Source organism: Pipistrellus kuhlii, unplaced genomic scaffold, assembly GCF_014108245.1.
Source record: "Pipistrellus kuhlii isolate mPipKuh1 unplaced genomic scaffold, mPipKuh1.p scaffold_m20_p_8, whole genome shotgun sequence".
Classification (NCBI taxonomy): Eukaryota; Metazoa; Chordata; class Mammalia; order Chiroptera; family Vespertilionidae; genus Pipistrellus; species Pipistrellus kuhlii.
The window spans coordinates 54822793-54847549 of NW_023425584.1; the positions used below are offsets into that span (position 1 = coordinate 54822793).

At 36.3% G+C, this 24757-nt stretch overlaps 1 protein-coding gene across 1 annotated transcript in view; it reads left to right on the plus strand.

Moving 5' to 3' along the window:
* Positions 1-594: 594 nt before the first annotated feature.
* The window catches only part of MARCHF1 (membrane associated ring-CH-type finger 1), a 230119-nt gene continuing 205956 nt past the window's right edge, over positions 595-24757 (plus strand). The window contains exon 1 of the mRNA XM_036423927.2: positions 595-757. Coding sequence (XP_036279820.1) covers positions 647-757 — 111 coding nt within the window. The 5' untranslated portion in view covers positions 595-646. The remainder of the gene's footprint in view (positions 758-24757) is intronic.

The following is a 24757-nucleotide window of genomic DNA, read 5'->3' on the forward strand; positions in this document are numbered from 1 at the left end:
GATAATAAGGAGATTTTAAAGATCATTATTTTAATAGATTATACTGGTGATCAATGTAATATACAAAGTTTACCATGTTTGTACTAAAATTTATCCTTCTTTAGTTGGAAGAACTTTATAAGGGAGATAATAATGGCATTGCTAAAATGAGTAATTTTTGCCACTCGCCTGTGTTCGATTCATTCTGTATCTGTAGGCCAATCAGCTGAAAAGCTATGTCAAATTTTTGGTGTCATTGAAATATGGAAATATATAGGGAACTGGGTCTGTTCTTAGCTCCCAAGTTAAGAATTTCATGTTATAAACTGATCCCTGGAAATAACAATTAGAACCTGATGAAAGAAATGTCCACAGTCAAGAAGGGTCACAAATTGGGATGTACATTTAGGCTCATTGAATATACCTGTAAAGTTTCATTCCCCTGTGGCTCTGTGATGTTATTAATAATCAGCATATTCTTCTTTTCCTCCCCATAAACTCTGGTTAAAATAAAATGTTCTCCATTGGTATTTTATTAAATTGCTTATTTAATTTCAATCATGTTCATTTTTCCAAAAACAGACAATTAAAATACATGACTTGTTTCAGGGAATGTAAATTATTTTCAGAATTTCAGAAATTGAAAAGGGATAAGAGGAAGGAGAAAATGCTGGGCTGGTGCGAAGCGATAGCCCGTAACCCTCACAGAATCCCAAACAACACGCGAACTCCCGAGATCTCAGGGGATTTGACTGATGCCTCACAAACCTCCACATTGGTGAGTGAAAAGTTACTTTACCTCAAAATAGCTTTTATGTAAATTGAAGGCTAAGGAAATGGGGAGAGGAATGACTAAGAACACATTATTTTTGTTTACAGTAGTATATGCATTTGTATTTTATTGTTTGTTTAGATTCAGTTTTGTTAATGGATATTAATAGAAATATCTTTATGTCGTATAATAATCATGTTTGATTCAGTTTAATTTTTTTTCTATTTCTTTGTTCTTCCATTATGTTAGGGATGAATAAGAGATATTTAAAATTTGACCTTGTATTCTATACTTGTGTAATGGAATCAATGGAACAAAATGGGTAGAGTTATCCAAAAACAATGAAAAACAAGAATCATATTTTTTAATATATATTCCAAAAATGTCTGGAAAGGGGATTCAAAAATTTTAATTTTATATAAAATTATGAGTTAAGTAATTGCAAAAGTGATTGGAAGGCAATTAAATAATATACTTTTTTTAGTTTAATTTTCAGCTTTAGGTTTAATTGCTTAGCTTCAGTTAGCCATTATTTCCCAGTGATTAGGAAAAGAAAACTCAATAGAAAAAGAATATTTTAAAAGCTCTTTGTTTAGGTTTTGGCTATAACATTCTTCATTTTGATTTAAAGAAGGAAAATTCTATTTACCGTATTTTTCGTACCATAAGACTCACCAGTTTTTAGAGAAGGGAAATAAAGAAAAAAGATTCTGAAACAAATAGTTTCCTAAAATATTTTATGTGCATTAAAACCCAACATCACAGTCATAAACACATGTAATCAACCCTGTAAAGTAAACAGCAGCATTTAGAACCATTTTAGAGCTGGGCAAGCACACAGAGACCACACAGAGCCGGGCAAGTAAAAAAACTTTTTTTTTTAAAGTATATGTGTAGGCTATATTTGGACCATAAGATGCAGGGACTTTTTCCCCCCACTTCTGGGGGAAAAAAAGTGTGTCTTATGGTCCGAAAAATACGGTAGTCTCTCTGTTTTATTTCAACATAAGACATATATTATAATTGTTTTACCATTTCATAAAGGCACCAGTGTTTTTTATTAGCCTAATGTATTAGTTAATCTACACCAATAAATGAGAAACACACAAATTGACTGTACCTTCACAACACCCATCAGCTAATCAGGAGTGAGTATGCAAATTAACCCAACAAATATATAGGGTTAATTTGCATACACAGGTGCTGAGTGGAAGGGAGCTGGATGGCGATGACACAGGCATTCTGTACCACCCCAGCTGCTCTGGCCTCTGGGCAGCATGGTAAGGCAGAAAGGCAACACTAGGCTGGAGCCTAGGTGGTGCCAGAAGCCAGGGGAAGAAAGGCCCATTCTTGCATGAATCTTCATGCATCACTCCTCTAGTAAATACATAATTAAATATGAGCAAAGAGTTTAGGTTTGCTTTTAACTTTGGAGTCATTTGATAATTTCTATTACTTTTACATAGAAATGGTGATCTTTGCAGACATTGTTGAATGGCTATCAAGAGAAAAACATCTCAAGGAATAGGCTTTCAGGTGGCAAAACGTAGAAGGGGAGTCTTCCTTAAATTTCAGTATCTTAGATTGTGGGAAAAGGGCTGAGCATCTGGAGAAATGTATACACAATGATTAGATAAAGTTCTGAGACATAAATTCTTTGAAATTATCATCTGCCCTGATTCATCTCACTCTTCTATAAATTATTTCCAATAAGACTGCTTAGAATGAGTTAATGCAGTTAAAACACATGTTACACAATATTTATTCATGTAGTTAGACTTTGTCAGGTATCATGTGGTAGCTAAAAATTTTAAAATGACTTCTTTGCTTTCATTACAGTGGCTTTAGTGCTTAATTCCTGTTTCATAGAACCATAGATCAAACCATAAAAAATCTTGAGCAAACATTTGGCCTGGATTTCTCTTATAATTGGGTAACGTAATATTAGCTTCATTTTACAGATGTATAAAAACTGTGGCCCAGGAAATTAATTGGCTCCACAAGTGTCACTTAACTAGTAAATGATAAAAGAATTACTTGAAGCCAGGTTTCTCAAGGTAAGGCTTTTTCTGCTGTACCACACTATCTCACTGTCTGGATAGCATTTTCTTCCTATTCAAATACTTTGAGCAGAAAGAAGAAAACATCAAGTTACCAATTTTATTAAATATAATAATTAATCTTTTAAAATCTAATGCTGTGTTAGGGATAAACATTAGCCATTGTAACATAACCTCAAAAAATTATTTTTTTAAAACATGAACAAATCAAGTATTTCTTTCTCATGTCATAGCCCTTGTCTCTTAGGCAGCACTCCTCAATGTTTCACTGTCAAATGATGATTCAAAGATATAGATTCCTTTCATCTTTTGCCACTGCCTTCTTTTAAGCCCATGACCTCTTGGCTCACTGAGGAAAGGGTAGAGACCACATGAGCCATTGTGCATGGACTGTTATAGAGCAGACTTGAATGTGTGGACATCCTTTCATTGCACAGAACCTAGTCTCATGGCCCCATCTGAACTGTAAAGGAGGCAGGTAAATGTTAGGCAGCTAGGTGGCCAGGAAAAGCAGGTAGAATTAATGAGCATCCCCTTTCCGCCACAGCCCACCTTTCTATTTGCTAAATATTCATGTCATATTTCCACTCTCTCCTGAAAAAGATTTTATTACATTCCAAGAGAGATAACTAAAAAAATTTCAGTCTGTGAGCTCTACTTATTCATTGTCCTCATCAAATAATGATCATACTAAAACCCCTATGAATAAATTATTTGTATTTTGCACCAGTTCTGACCATGCATTTGAATATGCTATTAAGGAATAGGAAGAGGGAAACCACAACAAACACTCCTGCTGGGGAAGAAAGAAATGAGATACATGTGAAAACCAAAGGTGGAATCCTACTGAACAGACATTGTAAAGTCTTCCTAACCCAGAGGTCAGGGAGGATCCTTGAAGAGGTTTGTCCATCTCCCATGTCCATGGTTCTCGCTAGCCTCTCGTCATGCCTACCTGAGAAGTTCTTCCTTTTATGCTATTCTTTTTGTCCACATTTCAAGTGCCTATTGAGGGTTGCATAGCCTTAAGTATTGTTCCTATTAGGGGAACATTATGGGACTGAGTTGTTTTCAGTCTTAAATATTTTAAGACTCATAATGCTGAGATTGTGGTATTTTACAGCTATAATCCTCTGAAATATTTATAAGGTTCTGACCTATTGGCTTCCACATAGTCATGTGCCTCGAAGAGTCCTTTTTTGGGTGCCCTTGACTTCCTCTTCTCCCATGTTTCTCTCTTAAGATGCTATTATCTTGAAAAATAGGCAAGATATTATCTTTAAAAATCAGATGAGATAATTTGTTCAATTGAGAAATTTTACTTCAGCTCTAAATCTCATATTTGCCTTCAGTCACTTTGTTAAGTTTATCTATTTTATTTACAAAGTTCTCTAATATTATTAGCTATCAATTAACTTTATTACTTAGTATTTATTAAGTCTGTTGATTTTATTAAGGTTTATACTTCAGCTCGAGTCACTTTATTCAAATGTAAATTTTTTAATCTTCTCCTGAGGATATGCTTTTATTGATTTGAGAGAGAGAGAAAAGGAGAGGGGGAGAAACTTCGATGTGAGAAACATCAATCCATTGCTTCCCAAAGATGCCCCCACAGGGACTGAACCCACAACCTGGATATGTGCACTGACTTGGCATCAGCACCCAGTCTTTTCCTTTTGGTTACAGGATGAGCCACACTGGCCAGGGCAATTCATATGTGAATTTTTATTGGACCTTCTTTACTCAACACTTACATCAGTGTCATGTCCCACTGCTTGGGGTTTAAAAGAAGCCAGCATCTCAAAACAGAACATAGAATAGATTGAGGACTGAGTGATATTAGCTTAGTAATCAGAGTGAAAATCAGAGTTACTCCTCCACTGTCAACCAGAGCATGTGAGGTTTTCCTGTACAGATCAAAGCCCATTTAATATGAAGATTTGAAGGGGGGGGGGGGGGTGGAGAGGGGTGAGAAGAAGAGGGAGAGGAAGAAGAGGAAGATCAGGATGATGACTGATTAAGTACTAGGAGCTTTTCCCAGTATTTTACACATATCCTCATTTTTTAATGCTCAAGAATCTAATGAAATATGTGTGATCATTATCCCTATCTTATATAACAAAAGCCTAATAACCTAAGTGTCTGGTTGCCATTCAAAGTCTAATATGCTAATGATATGCTAAGGCAGCTCAATGCTCACTATGATGTGCACTGACCACCAGAGGGCAGATGTTCTGACCAGTAGGTTAGCTTGCTGCTTCGGGGTCCAGCTGATTGGGACTGGGTGACATGGGCTGGACATGCCCTGGAGCCCTTCCATGGTCCCTCACAGGCTGGCCCACTTCCCACATCTTTCCCCAGCCCTGATCATGCTCCAGTGGAGTCCCTCAGCCTGACCTGCACCCTCTCACAATCCAGGACCCCTCAGGGAAAGTCAGAGAGCAGTTTTGGCCTGATCCTGCAAGTCGGGTTGAGGGACCCCACTGGTGTACAAATTCATGCCCCGGGCCTCTAGTTTTATAGATAAAGGCAATGAGGCATAGATAAATTTAAAAACCTGCCCAAAATAACTTATTTAATAACTAGTGAAGCTGGGATTCTGATAATCTAAGCAATTGTATCTCTCTGAGGTTCAGGGGAAAAACAGTCATTATTTGAATTGTATACAATTGGCCAAACACAATATCATAAATAAGATAATAATACAGTATAGTGTGGCATGAGGACAAATAGGGCCTCTTTAAATAATCTCATGATTATGTATGTCTATTAGGTTATTATCTACTCCGCACTGAATGACATATTAATACAGCCATTTTCACGATTGCGTCCTCAATAAACTCACTTTTTTATGTATAAGCTAATACCAGTTACCTTATTTTGAAATTCAGAAAGTATTTATTTAGCTGACAATCTCTCAGATTTAATGAAAACATTGAGGGGTTTGGAAGGTCATGCTTATTAAGCAATCATCTTCACAATTGTAACACAAGGGGCAGGGGAGCCCCTTGGATGACAAGTAGGGGAACAAACATCTCTTTTCAATGTATTGTAACACAAGTTGACATGTTAAGAACCAAAACAAATCACCTATACCACTATATCCTTAAGCAATTTCCTAAATTAAATCAGAGTTTTAATAGAAACTTAAAATGAGAGCAAGGAGATTATGAGAATCAGAAATAGGAAGGTGAAATATTTTCTGAGGAATCGAGCTGAAAAAAAATTTAAGGGAGTCAGAATAGGGAAATCAAAATTGTTGTTTTAGGTAGTCAGCAACAACTCCAGAGAAAATAGCTTTCTTATAATCAATAGTGATTCTTTGAGGTAATAAATAGACTAAGTCATGTCACTGTGAATGTTGAGGTGATTTGCCATTTCCAAATTTGTATTTATGTTTCCATCCTTTTATGTCCATGTTCTGGGTTGAGGTACCTGCTGCTCTGCAAGACTGCAGAGGAAAGATTGGATAAGACAGCTTTCAAGAAGTATGTGATGCATATGAATAAAACCCAAATGAAAAATGATTTGTAATAAGATATATACATATTAAGCTTTATAATTCTCAAAGCAATCTCTATATCCATTGTTATGTTATAGCTCACAACCATGTTGAGATGTATACAATACAAATTTAGTTAAAATTCAATTAAATTTAAATGGTAATGAAATAGAGATGTTGTTAAGAGTTTAGGTCAGAGGTGGGGAATGTTTGCTTCTGCCAACAGCTATTTGGAGTTTTATAACATCATTCTAAATGCATACAAAATTATCTACTTAAAAAAATTAGCCTACTAAATTTGGTCACATATTTAATTAACTCACCCCTAATGACTTGGCAGGGCAAGACCAAATGATTTTACAGCCTGAGGGCCGGACATTTCCCACCCCTGGTAATTTAGGTAATTCACTCCAAATTATATGGGCTCAAGTGTTCTGGTTTCTAGGTTATCTATATTCCACACCCATAAGGGAAGTGATACTGATCTTTGCATACTACAAGTGAAAATACTATAAATCAAAAGTTAAATAACTCTCCCAAGTAACAAGTAACAGTCTTCTAATTTAAGGGTGAATTAGTGAGCCTTATTCCTATCTGATTTTAAATTCCAACATTTTTCCAATTTACTATAAACTCTCTCTAACAATAAGATATAACTTGTGATAATACACATTAAAAAAATCAAACGTGCAGCTACTGGACAAAGAACCTCTTTAACAATTTGATTAAGTGTAAGTAAACAAGCAGCCAAAAAAATTCATGTTTAATTGTGTCATAATCTTTTGTTTTAAACAGAGTTGTGTCAAAAGTTAAAGTTTCGTATTTATTAAGCTTATGAAAAATCAAAACAATGAGCTTTATTTTTACTTACTTTAGACATGTGATAGATTGTATGTTTTAATTGAAGAATCATAACATTATCAGCTCTTTGTTGTTCTCATTGCTCACAGGCTATACTGTTATTTCTTTTGATTTATATCAAACCAGCCCATTCAGACATTTCTGTAATTCATTCCTGTAATCCATTCTTGTAATACAATTCTGCAGTAATCAGTCCTTAAACTTGAGACATTTTAGAATTTCATCCTTTATGATTTAGTGAACACTGATATCCCCAGCTATTACTCAGAAGATAAATGAATAAATGCACAGAATTTGTATAACTTTAATTGATTACAAGAGATCTTAACATTTAGAAAAACAACAATATCATAGAAGAGCAAAATTGGATGAAAACCTAAAGGAAAGTAAGTCATGTAGATCTTTTGCTATAGTCAGATGTGTATAACACCTTTTTTCTCATTCCTTGCCAAAATTTGTAGAAACCAGTCACAGTGGGTATTTTTTCCTTTTGGAAATCACCATATCCAAGTTCAGTAGGTTGAGTATTTTGTATTCAAAATTGTCAAAATGTTCTAAGTTATTTGCCTTGAATTTAAAAATAATATATTTTATTGACTTTTTACAGAGAGTAAATGAGAGGGATAGAGAGTTAGAAATACAGATGAGAGAGAAACATTGATTCAGTTGCCTCTTGCACACTCCCTACTGGGGATGTGCCCGCAACCAAGATACATGCCCTTGACTGGAATCGAACCTGGGACCCTCCACTCTGCATTTCGACACTCTATCCACTGAACCAAACAGGTTAGGGCTTGCCTTGAATTTCTTAGAGTGAGGTATATTGAATTTAATATGTAATACTGAACCACTAAATTTGAGTAGACAATTACATCCTTTTGATAAATAACTATAAAATTTGATCCAACACAACTATCTTTGTGCACAAATGTTGATAAATAAGACTGAGGGAGAGAGTAATCTGCTTCATAAATTAGTAAAATGGAGATGCTGTTTATTATATAAATTAAGGGCTTGGGTATGAAGACTATATATGTATTATTAATGGATCTATATTATATGCCTAAAAGTTTCTTTCCCTACATCTTTTTATAGCGACTTCTTCATTCAAACTTGGCATATCTACCATATCAACCTTGACTAGATTTGTTCCTAATATTTCACCCATTTTCTTTCTGTGCCAATTATGGTTTCCCTTTTTTCATAGACTCATCTTTTTTTTTATAGACTCCAGTAAATATCAATTGGTAAATGTAATTTCTTTATCTGAAAATATTTATTGAGTTATAAGTAGTTTATTTCCTATTTTTTCGCACTAGGGAATAAGATGAAAATGGGAAGATCTAGATTATTTACCACTCTATCTTTGGTGTTTGGAACCTAAGGGGAACTTAATACAATTTGTGGAATGGATAAATAGTTTGAGCAGAGAGCATTGACTGAACAAAAATTATATTGCTTTTTGTTTATAAAGTCTATTAAGTACAATATCTCATATATTAAATCTCCTCTTCTTATTAGAAATGCCAGATGCATTAAAATATGGAAAAGCTCATTTTAAAAATCAAACAATCCTCGAATGATTTCTATAATCAAAATGCAGTTGAAGTTTTAGAAACCAAGATTATGGTTTTTAAAAAGTGCATTCTGTTATAATAAAATTCTGTCTTTGATAAGAATTAAAAATATTGAAGATAGTTTTCTTAATGTTTAAGACAATAAAACATAAATTTATCCATATTAAGAAATTCTGTTTACTAATTGATAAACAAAGTCATTTTCCTCAATCTCCAATTATTCCCCTTGTCTACTTTGGGTTTGACCAGGCTTAAGGAAATATGCCTATAGCAAATGGGTTGGTATTGCCCCACAAACATAGCTTCTCTTAGAAATCAAATAAACAGAAAGCAAAGTTTGAGTATATTAAGTTTTTCATTAAACCTATTGACTTATTTTCAACTATCTCACCTTTATTTCTTTTAGTTTCTGAGCAAGATGGCCAGTTGTTTATTGTATAATGGATTTCATTCACTCTGAAAATAAGTTATATTAGGGCAGATAGAATTTGCAGGATTCTTTTAAAACTCTCTTTCTTCTTTTAATTCTTTCTTATTTGATCATTTATCAGCTATTATTTTTAATAGCTATTCCTAGGCCTTTACTAAGTACTGCCAAAGGCAATAGTGAATAAAATCTAAATTTTTATTAGAATAACTATAAAATAAATGAGGTAAATTAAATAAAAGACATTTTGCCTTCAAGAGCTTTGACTTTAAAAAAAAGAAAAAAAAAAGAAAAAGAAAAATCATTAAAAATATATCCTAGTGGTTGTTACGGAAACAGAATGAATTGGAGAATGCAAAGGGGGAGACTTAATGCTTCAAACATCACATCATGAAGAAAGATTACATTCTCTGTGCAGCTTAAAGTAGCACATTAACTTTAATTGTATATTTGCTGATCGATGTCAAAACATGATTATTCACAATAGTAGTAACTGAGCTACAAATGCCCTTCATATGGAGAGATCTTTTCCTCTAGGGGGTAAATCATGAGATCATGTTCACGCTGCTTTTTGTCAAACTGTGTCACGTGTCTGTTTAATTTAGATATAAATTAAATTGTGAGCTCCTCAGAAAGATGCTAAATTCTCAATAGTTTAATTTGACTATTTGTATAATGTTTAGAACACATTGGGTTTTAAGTATCCTAATTTCATTATCTAAGGACCAATGAGCAGAGTTGTGTATACCCAAGTAGGAGAGGCCTCTTGTGTATAGGTAAAATTAAGGAACATTATTTCTCTACACTCACAAATGACACAGATAGCAAAGATTTCTTTGTCCTTGTTTTGGTAGGAGTGTTGTGTTTTATGGAAAGGGAACAGGTAGTATTGATTGAGTTGAAATCTGTCAGCTTATTTTTCACCTCAGAATAAAAATTATACCTGGAAATAAGTAGAACATTCAGTCAGGGTAGAATTGTTGAAGACTCCAGAGCTATTTCCATATCACAATCTTCTAATTCAAAAGATAAGCAACGTAGAGTTCTCAGATAAATTTATGTCTCAAAACTTAATAATTGTCCAGCCTACATGGCTCAGTGGTTGATCTTTAACTTATGAACCAGGAGGTCATGGTTCAATTTCCAGTCAGGATATATGCCTGGGTATTGGGCTCACTTCCCAGTATGGGGCATGCAGGAGGCAGCCAATCAATGATTTTTTCCCATTATTGATGTTTCTATCTATCTCCTTCCTCTCTGCAATCAATAAAAATATGTTTTTAAAATCTCAATAATTAATATAAACAAATTTATATCTCAAAATCCAATAAATAATATATAGCAATAATATTTTAATGCTTATTCCATGTTAAAATGTTTAGACATGTATCTCAAAACTTTATGGTAACTCTGAAAATAGGTATTTCTGTCCTCATTACACAGATGGAGAAACTAAGATTCAGAAAGATTAGGTGAGTGGCATGGCAGGAATCCAGAGTTCTAAATGTTTCCAGTCTTCTATTCCACTTCATAGGGAATATTTTGTTCATATAAATATTTGACACAGTTACATGATATAACATGACAATGTTAGCCTAGTGCAAGTTCTCTAGTAATTCACCATTCTAGTTATTTTCCTGCCCATTGAATGAATTGTGTGTTATGCAGGGTTGCACATTGTTGGAGTTATAGTTTGAGTCTCCAGAGCTCTCAGTTCTCAGGGAACAAAATAGGGGTAAATAAATCACGGAAGAAATGAAGGATTCAGAACTATTTGAATCACAGCAATCATCCAGTTTAGAAAGCATCTTCATTTATTCATTTAACTACTCTCCATTAGAGTCAGCTATGTGCCGAGCTCTGTACTATGCAATAAATACATAGCATTGGGGTGGAGGAGACACAGTTATTATTCTCATGAATTCAATGAAGAAAACAAATAAATGACTTGGTCTAGAGTAGGATGGGGACTACCCAAAGGGTGTTGGAAGAGCCCTTAGATGGATAATTAACCCAGCTGGAGGGTTCAAGTGTTTCCCAAGCACCACTAAGAGCTGGTAATATAGGGAAAATGGTGGTAAGGAGAGATGAGGAGGTGTCTTTGTATTGCTCTGTATAAACCATTTATCATGTAAATTATGTTCTGATTACATTATCTATTTGGTATAAGAAGTAAAGAGAACCATCTGCAGGAATTGAGTTAGAGAAATATACTTAACCTAATACAAGATTTTACTTTCTATAGGTAGTGAATTAACTAAATATTAATTTGGTATTATTTATTCAACTTTAATATCCAACATGTAGTTTTTGTATTGGTTCGTTTGGCAAAACACACAGTGGGAAAAGTGAACAATAAAAGCCAACTTTTGTTGAATACATACTATGTATCAGGCACTGTTCTGAGCATGTGATGTGTTAATAACTCATTTAATCCACAATGTAACACTGAGTGAAATGGACAAAATCCCTATTCTGCAGAGGAAAGGCTGATGAAAGATAATAACATAGACCTTATTAGATGTATACATTTTGTTATTTAATATCAATAAATTTAATTCATATCCATATTTAAGTCTAAATTTGTTGTACACTTTTTAAATTATTGTGTATTGAATCTAATTATATACAATAAAGTATGTATGTATATTATACATTCATATATATGTAAAATACACATATATATGTAAATGTGTGTGTATATACTATATATACATATACACTAAGTGACAAGATTATTATGATCTCTGAACACATAATAATCTTGTCACTAAGTGTATATCCTATATAATAAAAGGCTAATATGTAAATTGTCTCCTTGACCAGGAGTTTGACCAGTAGGCAGGTCTGCCAACTGCCCATGTCCCCTCCCTTTGGCCAGGCTGGCTGGAACCCATCCATGCGCAGATTCATACACCAGGCCTCTAGTGTGTGTGTGTGTGTGTGTGTGTGTGTGTGTGTGTGTGTGTGTGTGTTTATATATATACTAGAGACTAGAGGTATATATACTAGAGGCCCGGTGCATAAAATTCGTGCATGGGCGAGGGTGTTCCTCAGCCCGACCTGCACCCTCTCCAATCTGGGTCCCCTCAAAGGATGTCCTACTGCCGATTTACAGGAATTGAGCCTAAATCGGCAGTCAGACATCCCTCTTGCAATCTGGGACTGCTGGCTCCTAACCGCTCACCTGCCTGCCTAGCTGCCTGCCTGATTGGCCCTGACCACTCTGCCTGCCAGCCTGCTCATCCTCTAATGCCCCCCGCCAGCCTGATCACCCCCAAATACCCCCCATGCCAGTGTGCTCACCCCCAACTGCCTCCCCTGCCAGCTTGCTCATTCCAAACTGCTCCCCTGCAGTACTGATCACCTCCAACTTACCCCCACTGATACTTGCCCCAATTGGCCCCCCTGCTGGTCTGCTTACCCCCAATGGCCTGCCTAATCACCCACAAGTGCCATTCCATCCTGGCCTGATCACCCACAACTGCCCTCCCCTTTTGGCCTCTAACTGCCTCTACCTCAGCTCCACCACCATGGCTTTGTCCAAAAGAACATCTGGAAGGTATCCTGGAATGTCTCCCAGTCTAATTAGCATATTACCTTTTTATTATTATTATAGAAGCCTGTTGTATGAGTGTGGGCCAGCTTCTTTGCCCTGAAGGGTGTCCTAGATCAGGGTGGGGATTCCCTTGGAGCATGGGACAGCCTGGACAAGGGGCCTGTAGTGGTTTGCAGGCCGGCTACGCCTCCATAAGAGGGAGGATCCCCTCTGGGGGGGGTGTGGCCAGGCTGAGTGAGGGGCTGAGGGCTGTTTTAAAGCTGGCCATAGCCCCTTCAGGGTTGGGGGGTCCCACTGGGGTGCCTGACCAACTTGGATGAGGGGCTGAGGGCCATTTTCAGGCTGGCCAAACCCCCAGCAGGGAACATCACCCTGTGAGGATGTGGCTAGCCTGGATGAGGAGCTGAGGGCTGTTTTAGGCTGGCCATGCTCCTAGGCAATCCAGCCCCTCTTTTTTTTTTCTTCTTTTTTTTTCTTCTTTTTTTTCAGTGCCTCCTTGAGCAGAGGCCAGGGCTGGCTGAAGTGGGTATCTGGAATTTGTCTTCTATAATTGAAACTTTGTAGCCTTGAGTGGAGGCCAGGGTAGATAGGAAGCTCCATGTGGCTGCCATTTGGGGCTAATTTGCATACTTGCCCCTGATTGGCTGGTGGTGTAGCAGAGTGATGGTCAATTCTCATGTTTCTCTTTTGTGTGTGTGTGTGTGTGTGTGTACTGATGGCCAGGTTATTATGCATTCAAAGATCATAATCTGTTCACTCAGTGTATAATATAGTTTCCATTTTATAATAGTGTATAATATAAGTTTCCAAAACTTAAGTTTTGGCTAAATATATTGCCCAAGAAGATTCAATATCTGGAATATCTCCATTTAGTATATTTAAATGCAAAAAGAAATAAATTCATAATAATGAAAAGAGATTTCAACAAATTTAAAAAATACAGAAAGCAGAATTGGTCTCTTAGATTTTTATTTGTACCTACTAAATGTTAAAGTGCAAATTAAATATAGTTTTAAATAGTGTTTGAAATGAATTTGGAGATGAAAAACATACTTATTGGATTGATATTTGAAATAATTGACTGTTTGTTTATCCTTATGGATATTAATAATTATCAACTACATTTCTAGAGGAAAGGAAAAAATTACTTAATAGAGTCTTTTGTGCAGTCTTAATTTGTTTTACCTGTTTAACACAATATCCTCCAGTAAAATTTCAGTTCAACATATGAAACCAATCCCCTTAGATTAAAAGCCAAAAGCAACCTTTTAATTGATGGCTCATTAAATAATTTTTTGTTATCATAGTAATTGTCAGCTGTAATTATTAAGGAAAATAATACATGAGTACAGTTTTGTGATTCCACATTAAGAAACCAGTAATTCAAATGCAAAAATGGGAATTTAGACACCTGTTTTTTTTGTATGTCTGATGCAGCATGGAGGAATTTAATTTAACGATCCAGTAATTTTTTACAGATAAAAAATAAAGTAGCTTTTACACTGAAGTTACCAATTTGTCAACTTTCACAGACACATTGTCACACCAACCAAATTTTATTGTACATATAGGAATGAAACTGCAAGCAAAATTTGGTTGTCTTCTTTTCATGTGTTGTGTAATTGCACCTATGGAAATTAGACAAACCAATACTATTTGGTGGACATAACATTGCTGATGTTGTTCTTGCCACTCACTATGTAAGAATAAACTTAAACGTTAGTACAGTTAAATGAATAGGATGTTATATCCCAGAACCACACTATCCTATATAATCCTATATAATAAAAGCCTAATATGTCAACTGTCAGACATTTGATCATTTGACTAGTCGCTATGTTGCACAATGACCACCAGAGGGCAGACACTCTGACCAGTAGGTTAGCTTGCTGCTGGGATCCGGCCAATTGGGACTGGGCAAGACATGTTGAACACAACCTGGAGCCCTGCTGTGGTCTCTCCCCAGGCCTGATCATGCAGAGCTGGGATCCCTTGGCCTGGCCTGAGCCCTCTCTCAATCTGGGATGTTGGAGAGCCAGTTTCCACCTATTCCCCACAGGCCAGACCAAGGGACCACACCAGTGCATGAATCCATGCACTGGGCCTCTAGTTCAATATATTTTCTAAAATGTCTTATGATTAGCCTCACTACCACTGGTTAGTATTAATTTTTTTTAAGAGCCATACTTACACTTAATAAAACAATTTTTAAAAATAAATTCTTTGACCTAGGTTTTTTTTTTTGTAACATATCTTTTTATTGATTTCAGAGAGGAAGGAAGAGGGATGGAGGGAGGGAGGGAGGGAGGGAGGGAGGGAGGGAGGGAGGGAGGGAGGGAGGGAGAGAGGGAGGGAGGGAGGGAGAGAGAGAGAGAGACATCAATGATGAGAGAATCATTAATTACTGCCTCCTGGAGATCAAGCTCAAACTCAGGCATGAATCCTGATTGAGAACTGAACTGTGACATCCTGGCTCATAGGTTGATACTCAACCAGTGAGCATGTTGAGCTGACCTAGTCTTTATGCAATGTTGTTTCCTAATCTCTGCATAACTGTAATACATTGATTTTGCTACACGTAAGTAGAGGAGAGCAGTGATTAAAAATAAGTTTGTTTCTCCAAAAATAAAATTGATTTTTTTTCTACGTTTTTATTTGAAAGGGATCAAGATATATTTTCTTATTAAATAAAAGTATCTCCCAAATCAGTGTCTTTTTCTTTATATATTTGCCTTCCTATTCAAATGTCTACTTCCCTTTCAGGAGAGTGAGTTATATGCTTTCCTTCCTGAGACCCCAAAGGATTCCATAAAAATATAAAAAGGAATATATTCATAACAGTGAGAAGAGATTTCATCAAATTTCAGAAATGTAGAAAGCAGAATTTACTTCATTTTTGTATTAGTTTTGTAAATCAATTTTTCTAGAAATATGGTCAATTGCATGTTACTTTCTTCTTTGCAGTTGGCTCTTTCACTTACTCCTGTCAAGATAATCCTGTTTAAAGTTGTATCTGCAAAATATTCTAATGCATCTTAACATTTAGCAAGAATAAAATTTAGTAATAACATTTAAAATTGCCCAGAGCCTGAGACCCTTGACCTATCTAACTTTATCACTGGGAACATTCTAGAAAGCTTCATGCTAATTTCTGACACTAGATGAATTTCACTCAGTCTTGACTAAGACCATCATATGTTGCTATCACCAGCCTTTTTCAAAGTAATTGTACCAAGATCAGCACAGTCCATTTTTACTTTTCTTCCAAGCAATACTTTGTTATATCACTTCCCCTGTTTTACAGATGGGAAGCTTAGATTAAGACCTTTTAAGCTAATTTTCCATTGTCACTAAACCAGGTAATAAAAGCAAAAGAAACTTTAAAAATGTGTTAAATTAAATCTTTCTATAAACTAATTATACATGCTTTCATAAAATAAATGTGAAATCCTCAAGTTTGAGATGTATAATCAACTGCCTACCTGCCTGGCAAGATTTTTGACTCTGGGACTTGAAGAACCCTGGTTGTGATCTTACCTATTTCTAAACATTTATTACAAATCATAGTGAAAATGTTAACCTAATTACTATAATTGACTTTATTTTCTTTCAATGTAATCAATATAACTATTTATATTCATTCATAATAATAGCATAGGTCTACCAATCCAGAAGGCTGCCCTGGTCTGAGTAGACAAGGTTAACTATAAAGAGATTGACATAAGATCCAATACAAAAAAGCTTTACTTTTTCATAGCACTTTATAGAAGGTGAGCAAATGTAATAAACCATGTATGTCATATATATATATATATATATATATATATATATATATCACAAATATTATTTGAAATTACATAAATCAATCTTATAAATTCTTAATCAGTATGATAACTTGGCAGGATTTTATCAAGGGACCAATTCCTGCTCCTATTCTCCTAAAGTTACAGCTTTGATGTACATAAAACAAGGTTGTTTTTCACATGCATTTATTTCTGTGCCAAAGTTGAAATTAACTCAGGTGCTGATTTACAAGTACATTTTTTTTTTTTTGTTTTGTTCTTGGTTAAGAGCATATTGTCTCTTTCAAAACAAAGTGAAATATGAAAAGGTGTTACAACTTTTTTTTTAATGTCACAAGACAACACTTAGCATGACTGCTTTTTACTTTGTCAGAGGGCTTAAAAATGAAATCAGGATTCCCGATTGTTCCGATTGCGGAACAATTGGACTTAATGATGGAATTGCAGTTCACTGTGTTCTACATCTAATTGCTTCAGGAAAGCTTTGATTGGTGCTACACGGGGGCGTGTACAATAAACTGAAACACATTATTCCACAATAATTGTCCCCATTTCCATTGAAATCTCTGAATTATGTCTACTGGAATCAGTTCTCTTTCTAAATAAAATAACATGCTCCACTTGATGTTATTCTTTTTTATGAAACAGTAGTTCAGATCACTCACTCAGAGGTAAAAAGGAGTAAATATTTCAGATCAAACTTTATACTGAGGTAGATGAAGGAAACTAAAACTATTTGCAGGATGATCTTTAACAACAAAGTGACAGTTACTCCTAAAGAACAGAGATCTACCAAGAAGCTGGAAAAATGGAATGCCAGAAAAATATATATACCTCTTTAAACAAATGAATTATATTAGATACAAGATTACATGGTTTTAAAAAGTAGATGGAATTTACTACAAATAGAAAGCCTATGATTCTGATGAGAAGAATAAATGATGTCTGAGATGCTCCAGACTATACTCAATATTGATCGGGAGCTAAACCCAATGACTGGACTGTCCAGACACAATCTATCTGCTACTTGAAAAATTATTTTCAGAAAATTAGGAAGTCAATTGAGGCCAAGTTAGTAACCTGACTGCTGGAAAAGGTGAGAAGGTATTTCTTGTGTGTGTGGGCAGGGGGACGGAGGGCCTCAGGTCCAATTGTTTATCTAATTAATTTATCTACAAGCATAGATGTTCACATTCACCTCAGTACAGGCCTGTAAGAAACATTTAAATTCATAATGTACGTGTGCATTTCCAAAGGAATGCTGGCAGAAACAGTTACAAATGGAGGTTTGTGTTTTTATTCTTGGTGTATGTGTGGTCACCATCCCGTCCAGGGAGAAGAGCAGCCTCTATTTCTTGGGGACTTTAGAAATCTATGGAAGGGAAGAAAAGTAAGGAGATTTGGCAGCTTCAAAGTATTGAGGCTTCTTGATTTGCAGATGACCTAACTTGGCGTGTACGAAATGTATACGTCAAAAAGGAGATTCACAAGTATGTTAGTGACACACATGTCAATAGTAGGTTTTATGAGATGATGTTGAAGGAGCTTGAATTTTTTGTTTTTACACTAAATAAAATGAGTCTTCTAGTCTTTCTCTGCCTCTATAGTGAAAAGTAAGGATATAAAAAAATCCTATCACCTCTTTTCAAGATATGGTGGTGACAACAAGCAACAGAAGATTTAGGCTAAAATGAATAAAAAGCATTTATTTGAGCAAAGGATTGCAATAAGGAGGCATCGATTCAGGTAGCAACTCAAATCATGCTCAGGAAGAACAAAGAAAACCAGTGTTTATAAAGGCACAGACCACAAGTTGTAATAAAAGAAACTTTTCCAATTGACTGTCTAACATGGTGTGATGACTAGCTCAGAAAAGATTCGTCAGGTCCTGGTGTGAGAGGCTGAGGTAAGCACATTCCAAGCTGTGCCTCTAAGGCAAGCAGCAAGTCCAAGAGTTCAAACCTCAGTTAGGTCCTCACTACAAATGCAGGATGCTGGCCATTGAGACAAACTGGTTCCTTTCAGGGTGAAGAGTGCAGATGCCATGTTGCCATAAGGAGGAACTCAGGTTCAGGATGTGGTTTCACTCAGGTTCAAGATGCGGTTTCACTGCTGGTTCAAAAGTCCACATGTTCATGGGGGAAGAGGGGGGCGGGAGATGAGCACAGGGCATACTTTTCATGGCCTTCAAACTTCATTTCTGTTTCATAAATGACATAAATGGCTCTATTTTTACCGTGGAGTTTTTCTGAGTAAAATAAGTCCTTAGAAAATCTACAGCAAATAGGCACTGAGTCAGGAAGTATGCAGCTAATAGTGAGGAATTGTGCTGATAAAAATGTAGCTCTCCTCTGGAGTACTCTTTCCTCTTGCCATTTTGGGTGGGGAAGGGGTCCTGGCTGCAGTAGCCAGCATCCCCCTGACTTGGGGGATGCTGGATACTTCCCAACTCCTTGCAGCTTGTGCATCCCTCCAAACTGCCCTCCCTCTGCAGGCCTGGTACCCCCCAATAGCCCTCCCCTGCAGGCCTGGTTTCCCCCAACTGCCCTCCCCTGCTTGCCTGGTCACCCACAACTGCCCTCACCTGCAGACCTGGATCCCCCCAAACTGCCCTCCCTTGCTGGTCTGGTCTCCCCCAACTGCCCTCCTCTGCTTGCCTGATCATCCATAACTTCCTACAACTGCCTTCCCCTGCAAGCCATCTGGTGTCCACATGGGGGCAGCCATCTTGTGTCTTGGTGTGACTGTCAAGCTTGGGCCTGGTTAGTACTTGGACGGGAGAAATAAATTACATTTTAAAAGTAAACTAAAATAAAAGTTTTCAATCAAATGGACATCAGCATCAACTGAGAAAACTGTATAGACATTTGCATGTGTGTGTATGGTGGGGGTAGAATACCTATAGTTGTGCCTCATCTCAGATCCACTAAATTAACATCGATGGCATGCATTCTAGACACACAATTACACCAGACACTGATTTTTAGTTTAGATGTTTCTTTAGCTATATTGGTTTAAAAGTATCCAGGCAAGACATACTGGCAAAATGTCTAATTGCATGGTTCATTCAATTTCATTTTTGCAAAATTGCAAAATTAGGTTCAATTTATGAATATTGTACAAAGAATGATAAAAAATATCTGTAACTTACAAAGCATCTCTCAAGTATATCTAGGATAAATTTTATATGCCTATGCTGTAACTAGTAGAAAGGAGTTTACCTGTCAACCATGTCTTATTGAATGCTAACCATCTGACAAGCACTAGGTCACTCTTTGCTTTTATGAAGAATACTCTGCCTTAAAGGAACTTATAATCTGAAAAGGAACATTTCATTCAGTCAGAAATGATTTGCTAATCATTATCTCTGCTGGGAACAACCCTATATACTTCCTGATCACTCCCTGAATTATCCATGGACTTTGCTATGACAATATAATATTTATGCTTATTTATGTTTTAGATATGCATAAATATTATATTGTCATAGCAAAGTTTCTACCTTTTCAAAAGTCTTCCTGCTATTTTGTGCACTACCTTTTGTTTCTCCATAACACTTGTTATGTTTTCTAATTATTTAATCTACTAGAAGCCTGGTGTACAAATTTGTGCACAAGTGGGGTCCCTCGGCCTGGTTGGCTGGCTGTGAGGAGGGACCATAGGAGATTGGCCGGCCATGAGAGGTTGACTGTGGGAGTGCATTGACCACCAGGGGCAGCTCCTGCATTGAGGATCTGACCCCTGGTGGTCAGTGTGTAACATAGCAACTGGTTAACTGGTCATTCAGTCACTTAGGCTTTTATATTATAGATATAGATATATTTTTTTTTCTGTTTCTCTTATAAACTCAATGAAGTAAGGTATGTATTGGTTTTGCTAACTAATGTGACCTAGTGCCAAATACAGCATATTTATAATCTCAGTAAATATTTTTAAGTCAATAAATACTACTTAAATATTCTGTAGTTTAATGAAACCTATGTTTAAGTACAACTTGAGGGTACTTGATTTTATAAATGTATAAATTTGAGGAATCACTTTATAAAATATTTTAAAGCTTTTCATCAAGAAGGAGAATCATGCCGAAACCTGTTTGTCTCAGTGGTAGAGCGTCAGTCTGTGGACTGAAAGGTCCCAGGTTCGATTCCAGTCAAGGGCATATACCTTAGTTGCGGGCATATCCCTGGTAGGGGGTGTGCAAAAGGTAGCTGGTTGATGTTACTCTCTCATCGATGTTTCTAGCTCTTTATCTCTCTCCCTTCCTCTCTGTAAAAAAATCAATAAAATATATTTTTAAAAAAAGAAGGGAAATCAGGGTGCAGAATTTAAAATGTAAAAATTTTAAATAATTGTGATAGGTTTGACCATCCCGCCAATTTCCTTCCATGTCTGCTGCCAGTAGCAGTGTGAAGAAGTGAAGTTATGCGGGAAACTTGCTCTGTGATTTCCTTTGCCAAAGGAGTTTCTGCTTTGTGATGCTGGGCCACAGAGGATGTTGCTCCAAGGTGGGTTTATAATTGAATAGTTCTATTTTCTGAGGCAGTAAAAGAGAACCTCTTTTCCCAGGGCTTTGGCAATAAGTACAAGATTTAGAATTTGAAGCTGCAATTTTCCACCTTCATGGTCTGTTGTTCTACAAAGTACAGCTTTTCCTTGGTTTATAGAATTACTCATTTCTCAATTTCATTGAGAAAGAAATTATAAATTAGAAAGAACCTAAAAACTAATTAAGGCATTGACTTTATAATCCTTCTAAGAAAATTGTTATGATTCTTTTTTACTTTGCATTCTTTGAACTTATAAATTTATGTCCCATAGTATTTTGAAACTTACCTAATAGTGTCAGTGACTTAATTTAGCACAACTTTATCAGTCTTATGATTGAAATTATATTTTATGTTATTCTATAAATATTTATTAAATGCCTACTGTTGTCAGCCGTGGACTAAACTTTGGTCATACATGATTTTTGACCTCATGGTCCAGTTGGAGAAACAGCCACTAATTCAATAACCAAACACACAAAAAGTGAAATTGTAATGGGTCAGTTGTTACAAAAAATATATATAATTAGAAAATAAGACTGTTTTAGATGAGATTGGAAGGGTAAGTGTCAACTGAACAAAGAAGGCAGGGAAGTGTGTCCCAAAATCAGGAAATCATGTGCAAACACCCATGATAACTAAGATTATAGTATGTATGAGACCTAGAGGCCCAGTAAAATTGAAGCAGAAGGAGCTGGGAAGGTGCAGTACAATATGAAGCTGAAGAGATAGGGCAGGACCAGTCTGAATTGCATGGATATACTGATGAGCTTTCTTTTTTATCCCAAGAACAATAAAGAATATTAATCAGGTTAGTGGCATGTTTGCACTGTCTTTGCATTTTTCAAAAGCTCATTCTGCAATATAGAGAATGAAGTAGGGTAAGAAGAGATGTGGGGAGCCCTGGCTGCAGCTTGGTTGGTTGGGCATCATCCTGTGCACTGAAAGGTTGCCAGTCAGAACACATGTCTGTGTTGCCAGCTTTATCCCTAGTAGAGGCCATGCAGGAGGCAGCCAATGGATGTCTCACTCTTGCATCAGTGTTTCTCTCTTCTCCCCTCTCTCTCTAAAAAATCAATTAATTATATATATATATATATATAAAAAAACCACACACAACACAATAAATGTGGGGGAAATATTTAGGAGGCTATTTCAGTATCCCAGGAAAGAGAGAATAATAGCATGGACTAGAATTCATGGGAGGTGTTGTTTGAGGAGAGAAAGAAGTACATGTGTGTGACATTGATGAAAGCAACTGTACAAAATTTAGTAATAAACTGAATGTGGAATGAGAGAGAGAGGCAAAACTAGCCTAGTACATTTTCAGCTAGCATAATTGGATGAATGGGCTACTATTATTAGACTTAAAGAGCACTGAGACAAAGTGGGTGTGGGAGACTGTAAGACAGATAATCAAATAATTTGCAGCTTCAAGAGTGGTCTAAGTTGAATATACATATATATATATTGCTCATGTATGACCAATGCTTAGTCCAGGGCTGGCAACAATAGACATTTAATAAATATTTGTGTCATTGAATCTGCAAGCATAAATTATTTTCCCAATAAGAAAATGTGAGAAACTGAGAAGGCCTAGAATGGAACCTGCAAATTACAAACTTTTGTGGACTTCTAAAAGAGTCAAAGAAGGAGCAACTGAAGAGTTATAACAACTAAAACAAAGTTGTGAAGTAGAAGTTTACAAAAGAGAGGGCTTTAAAAGGACAACTGAGGTCAGCAGTATAGGATGCTGCTGGGAGGTTAGATAAAAATAAAAAGCATTCATTTAATGATGTAAATGTCAGTATTGACCATCTCAAGAGCTATTTGGCACAGCCCAGAGAATAAGTGGTCAGTGAGAAAATGGAGACATTGGGTACAGATAATTCCTTTGAGAAAATTGGTGGTGAAAGAGAGAAAATATTATCTGGAAGGGAATATAAGGTCAGTTTTATGTGTATTTTTTTAAATTGATATATAATTGACAATTAGTTTATGGTGTACAACAGATATTCTATATTTGTATATATTGTGCAATGATCACCACAGTAAGTCTAGTTAGTATCCAACACATCGCACATTAGTATCGATGTTTATTTCTTGTGATAATAACTTTTAAAATCTACTCTCTTTGCAACTTTCAGATATCAATGCAATATTAGTATCTATAGATGAAGGAGTTTCTGAGAGTTTCTATTTTCTCTGTAAAGTAAAAGATGAAAATATTGTAGAATATAAGGGATTGAGAGATAGGGGATCATCAGAAATTTGATGAGACTTGAAAAGTTTTGAGATGGTTGTGGTGAGTTGCAGAGAAGGTTTTCAGAGGGACAGAGTCAGGTTTACAGAAGGTATGTCTGGCATTTTTGAGTTTGGTAATCATTAATTTATGATGGAATCAATCTGACCTGTGCTGAAACTCTCTCAAGCCATGCTCTACTGCTCTGGGAAAGTCTCAGATGTGCAGCAGTTTCACTTAGGTCAGTGGCTCTACCATCCAAGTGCAATGGAAAAACAGAGAAGCATTAGATACTGTCATTAAAATAAAAACTGTAGATTATCAGCTTGATAGGAAAAGAATAAGAAAGTAGAGATGATGAAGGACTTTGATACCCAAAGGTATAGTTGGAATAAATGTGGATTTGGAAGTGCATTCATTGGAGATGATGGTAAATCCATGTTGTGACTCCAGGGTGGAGAGAGTGAGAAGAGCACTGGGGATGAGGAAACCATGGCGATGATGGATCATTAGGATAAATATTATCACTAGACAGATAAATAGCAAGCTCTGGGCCAGAAAAGAGCCCAGTGAGCCTGGTGCCAGTCTTCAAAGACAGACAAGTGAACAGGATGTCTGCAGACGTTAACAGTGAGGAGGTGGAAAGCATGATGGCATGGGCTTCAAAAAGAGATGTAACCAGATGGGAGCTCGAATGGGGAGCAAGAAGAGTGCCAGTTTCCCTTGAATATAAAGTTCATTGGATGGTGAGAAAATAGCCAGCATTGAAAACCTGGTGTCGCCGAAACCCATTTGGCTCAGTGGATAGAGCGTCGGCCTCCGGAATGAAAGGCCCCAGGTTCAATTCTGATCAAGCACATGTACCTTGGTTGCGAGCACAGCCCCAATAGGAAGTGTGCAGGAGGCAGTTAATTGATGTTTCTAACTCTCTATTCCTCTCCCTTCCTCTCTGTAAAAAATCAATAAAATATATATTTTTAAAAAACAACAACAAAAACCTGGTGTCTTCAGAGGTAAACTTGGGTTCAGTGAATATAGGGAGAGGGCAGGCAGGGCTTTGCAGGTTTTAGATGGCAGGTGAGGGGAGTGATGTGGAAAGATTTGTGAAGAGGGGGAGGGATTAAGAGCTGAGATGGGAGCAAAAAAGGCCAGAAATATTCCAGTATATTAAGAACTGAATTTTCTGACAAAAAGTAAATATTAATCCTCATTTATTTAAAATGCAAATATTGTGGCATGCATAGCTTGTATCTGTCAAGATTCATAAAACATGGACAAAAGGATGTTATGCAGAAACCCCACAGCGTCAACAAGATAGTCTTTTATTATCTCTCCTTTTAAAAGGAAGCTGGTTAAAACATAATGATGAAACAAGAAGAAACCATTGAAATAATTGTAAATGAAGCAACTTAGAACAAACTGAAAGAGCTG